The 3,627-nt window shown below is 41.0% G+C and overlaps 1 protein-coding gene across 1 annotated transcript; it reads right to left on the bottom strand.

Moving 5' to 3' along the window:
- Nucleotides 1-400: 400 nt before the first annotated feature.
- LOC149240709 (cysteine-rich receptor-like protein kinase 2) lies at nt 401-3,012 on the bottom strand. Its single transcript, XM_089370289.1, has 8 exons — nt 2,665-3,012; nt 2,196-2,532; nt 1,946-2,062; nt 1,704-1,840; nt 1,383-1,593; nt 1,051-1,285; nt 823-967; nt 401-712 (listed from the first exon to the last, which is right to left on the bottom strand). Exons 1-8 carry the CDS (start codon nt 3,010-3,012, stop codon nt 401-403), a joined length of 1,842 nt encoding a protein of 613 aa, XP_089226415.1.
- Between the last annotated feature and the right edge of the window lie 615 nt (nt 3,013-3,627).

Genomic DNA, 3,627 nt, shown 5'->3' with positions numbered 1-3,627 from the left:
TATAAAAAATCAAGCCTAACGTTAAGTTGACATATTAAAAAAAAAAAAAACCATTATACTTGGTCTTTGAATTCAAAATTTTAACCATAATTTTGACTATAAAATAAGCAAATATATAATAATTGTGACTTTTATTTTCGTACATCACATCAGTCATTACTTTTACCCTGAAGATGCATATTCAAATATAACTTGTGAAATTGACCGTGTAGACGATAAACGACACTCCATTGTTTGCCCCAAGTAAACGATTTTCTCCATTGATCCTTAAATTTAGTACAAGCGCATAATATCATGTGGAGTAGTGTAAGAAACTTTATCATGTGGAGTTGTGTAATAAACTATGGATAATATAAACTAGGACTAGCATAATATAATGCGAAAAACCATTTCCAGCTTTTCACCTTGCCTCTAAGATGCCCGATGAAGGATCGGCAGCTGCAGATTGGATATCGGATGGTGTGCTAGAAGTTGCTGTACTCCCCACTCTATGCAGATCTATGAAAGGGGGGCTTGTGGGCAAAGGAATATGTTCTTCCTCAGAGGTCAGCATCGACGCCACACGAGACATTGACGGCCTCAACGCTGCAGCTGCCTGAGTGCAGAGAAGACCAATTTTAATGACCCTAATCCCTTCCTCCCAAGAATAACTACCCTCCAATGTGGGATCCGTAACTTCCAAAGCTCTCTCTGCGTTATACAGTCTCCATGTCTGGAAATTGACCAATATCAACCACGCATACAACTTTAGTTAGCAACGAATCGTAATTATAACATGTTCGAAAACATCTACTTCAAAGACGAGATCCACAATGGCTATACCCGTTCGATGAGAAACTCCGTGTATTGAGGTGAACTCTGATTCTTTCTTCCGCTGATAATCTCAAGTACCAGCACTCCAAAGCTGAATACATCCGCTTTCTCTGTTAGATGTCCGCGGTACGCGTACTCAGGTGCCATGTAACCTCTGCACAATACGATGTACAATGAAATCTCCATATCTTAACCGTCTCAAAATTATATGAACCATATTGAGGAGAGAATTCTTACAAAGTTCCTGCAACTTTAGTGCTGACGTGGGTTTTATCGTCTTCAAACAGTTTGGCTAAGCCAAAGTCTGTGATTTTGGGTTTGTTATTATTATCGAGTAAAATATTGCTTGCTTTAATATCTCTATGAATGATTCGAATTTGAGATTCTTCATGGAGATACGCCAGCCCTCGTGCAGTTCCAACAATAATTTCATGCCTCTGTCTCCAATCAAGTAAATGGCGTTTCTCTATATCTGCAACACATACGCCAAAAAGATTAGCAAAGTACGAAACAAACTCAAAAATCGAACAAATCAGGATCGGCGTAGCCAATAAAGAGGGAGAAGCAACCGAATATAATATTATTGAGGCTACTGTTCTGGAGGTATTCATAAACTAGTAGCCGTTCTGAGTTTTCCACTGAGCAACCAAGCAGTTTCACTAGATTCCTGTGCTGAACACGACTGACAATATTTACTTCATTCAGAAATTCGGCATCTCCTTGACTTGAACCTATTTTCAGCCGTTTAACTGCAACCTCTCTGCCATCCGGTAGATCCCCCTGACGACCAAGGAGCATAATGTTCGCTAAAAAATATTTCATTGGTTTAACAATTAACAATGTTATATTCCATCAAATAAATTAAAATGGATAGAACACCAAACGCTCACTTTAAAGACGGGTCCGAAACCGCCTTCGCCAAGCTTTCTCTCTGCATGAAAATTAGACGTGGCCGCTCTTAAAGTTTCGTATTTGAAAATAAGTTCCGGATTCGCTATGGTCGCCGGCAAGCTAATTTGTCCTGCTTCTGCAAAAACAGTTACAAAGCGTTTAATTATGCTGCCAAAAATAAATAGGAAAGCGGTTCATAATATCTAAACTAGCGATCACTGAATCATCTACAATTTCAGACCTCTCATTCCAGAAATATGTTCCCATATTTTCTGCCGAGAATATATGGCTGCAATTAGTCCAACCGTAGCGGCTGCTACTCCTAGAGTTACCCGAAGCACGTTAGATCTTTTTGCTTCTGCAAATTTGCACAAGAATTCTCAGATGATTTGCACAACGAAGCTATGAAATCACCAAAACAAAATCTTTACAAAATCCCCATGATATTTCTGATAATTATAAACTATGTGAAACTGTGCGAAAGAAGATACTTGTTACTCTAGGGCTTTCTGTCGGCGAGGGCGACGGTGAGATAATCGGAGGATTGAAAAATGGATAAACCTCGGACCGCAGGTAGCAGTTCACAGATCCGAATTTTGATCCAACAGCTCCAGCAGTACAATTCTTATATATTACGGACAACGCAAACTGTAGGCACGCCTCGCAGTCTTCTCTGGACAGAGCTCTCCAACACTGCGCCAAGCTGTAGATGTGCTCTGTCGAATTATAAGGGGCAACGTCTTGGTCCGCAGCAAAAAGACTGGGACTCTTCAGAGCTTTATAGAGAATATTTTGGAGCAGGGCCCTAATAGTGATTGTGAACTCTGGCTGACTGTTTTCCCCATGGTTGCACCCAACATATTATTGGGCGCTCTCACTAAAATTGTTGGAAAAACTATGATTGTCGTAACGTAAGAAGCAGCCGTCCAACATAATAGATGCAGAAGTTTTGTTGCATACATTAGTGCCGGGTATAATATAATTACTTGCATTCTGCACGCACTGTTTGCAATCGGAGGAGTTTAAATCTCCCCTGCATTGGGCAACCCCATAAATCGTACTGGGGCTGTTTTGCCCCTCATTAACACTAGATGTCTCGAATCCCATCGTAGAAACATTCCCCACAAGTGAGTCCAAAACCTGGATTAGATTTCTGTGGAAGGCGCTAGCGTTCGTATATTCGCTATTCTCACAAAAAACCACAGCCCGGTAATTAGTATACGGATCAGTGGCTGAGGGGGGTGTAAGCATACACAGACTTAGCACAAGTAAAAGGCTGCCAATTATCTCTTTCATCTTCATCGCCATTGTCTAGGCGTTCGCGCAACCCTTTTACTCTTTGCTCTGATGAGTGGAAGTGCATCAGCAATTGCGTTGGCAAGTTGAAGTTATAGCATTCATCTTCAATTTTGTATTACATGGTCCCTTCAAGGTCGTCGCAATTGGTCATCGCAAGTGGCTTCCGTTGAATCATTTGAGTGCAGACGAAGGTGGGAAGAAATGAAGAGAACGGTTGGTCGTAATCTTTACCGTGATGAACTAATGGTGGTAGTCTGACACCCTTTCGCACACGGCCAATGGAGAGATGGGTCTCCTTTTTCTTTTCGGAGTGGTCTATAATGTGATTTTTTGGAGATTTCGGTGACGGAATCTGGCGGAAGAAATTGAGGTTAAATCTTGATTTGTTGCAGTTAAAATGGTTTTTTAACTGCATATTTGGATTCAGCACCCTGAAAACTCCTGGGACGCTTTCATTGTGCAGAAACTAGCTATCAAACTTGCGATTCCAATAAATTCCTGCCGGATTTCGACCGGAAAAACCCGCCGGAAAAACTTTCAAAAAGTCGCGTTATAGACAACTGCTTTCTTTTCCGCGTAGTCTAAAGAGGCCGAGGAGTTGTATGGAAAGTTATAGAAATTTTA

This window comes from Pinus tabuliformis, chromosome 8 (assembly GCF_031772625.1).
Source record: "Pinus tabuliformis cultivar Carrire ecotype Pingquan chromosome 8, CPIR1, whole genome shotgun sequence".
In the NCBI taxonomy this organism is placed as follows: domain Eukaryota; kingdom Viridiplantae; phylum Streptophyta; class Pinopsida; order Pinales; family Pinaceae; genus Pinus; species Pinus tabuliformis.
This window is presented reverse-complemented; position numbering and strand designations above follow the sequence as displayed.

Coding starts and splice junctions, on each gene's coding strand:
- LOC149240709 (XM_089370289.1), bottom strand. CDS start 3,012: ATGGCGATGAAGATGAAAGAGATAATTGGCAGCCTTTTACTTGTGCTA. Junction 2,063..2,195: donor AGAAAGCCCTAGAGTAACAA/GTATCTTCTTTC, acceptor GCAAATTTGCAG/AAGCAAAAAGATCTAACGTG. Junction 1,841..1,945: donor ACATATTTCTGGAATGAGAG/GTCTGAAATTGT, acceptor CTGTTTTTGCAG/AAGCAGGACAAATTAGCTTG.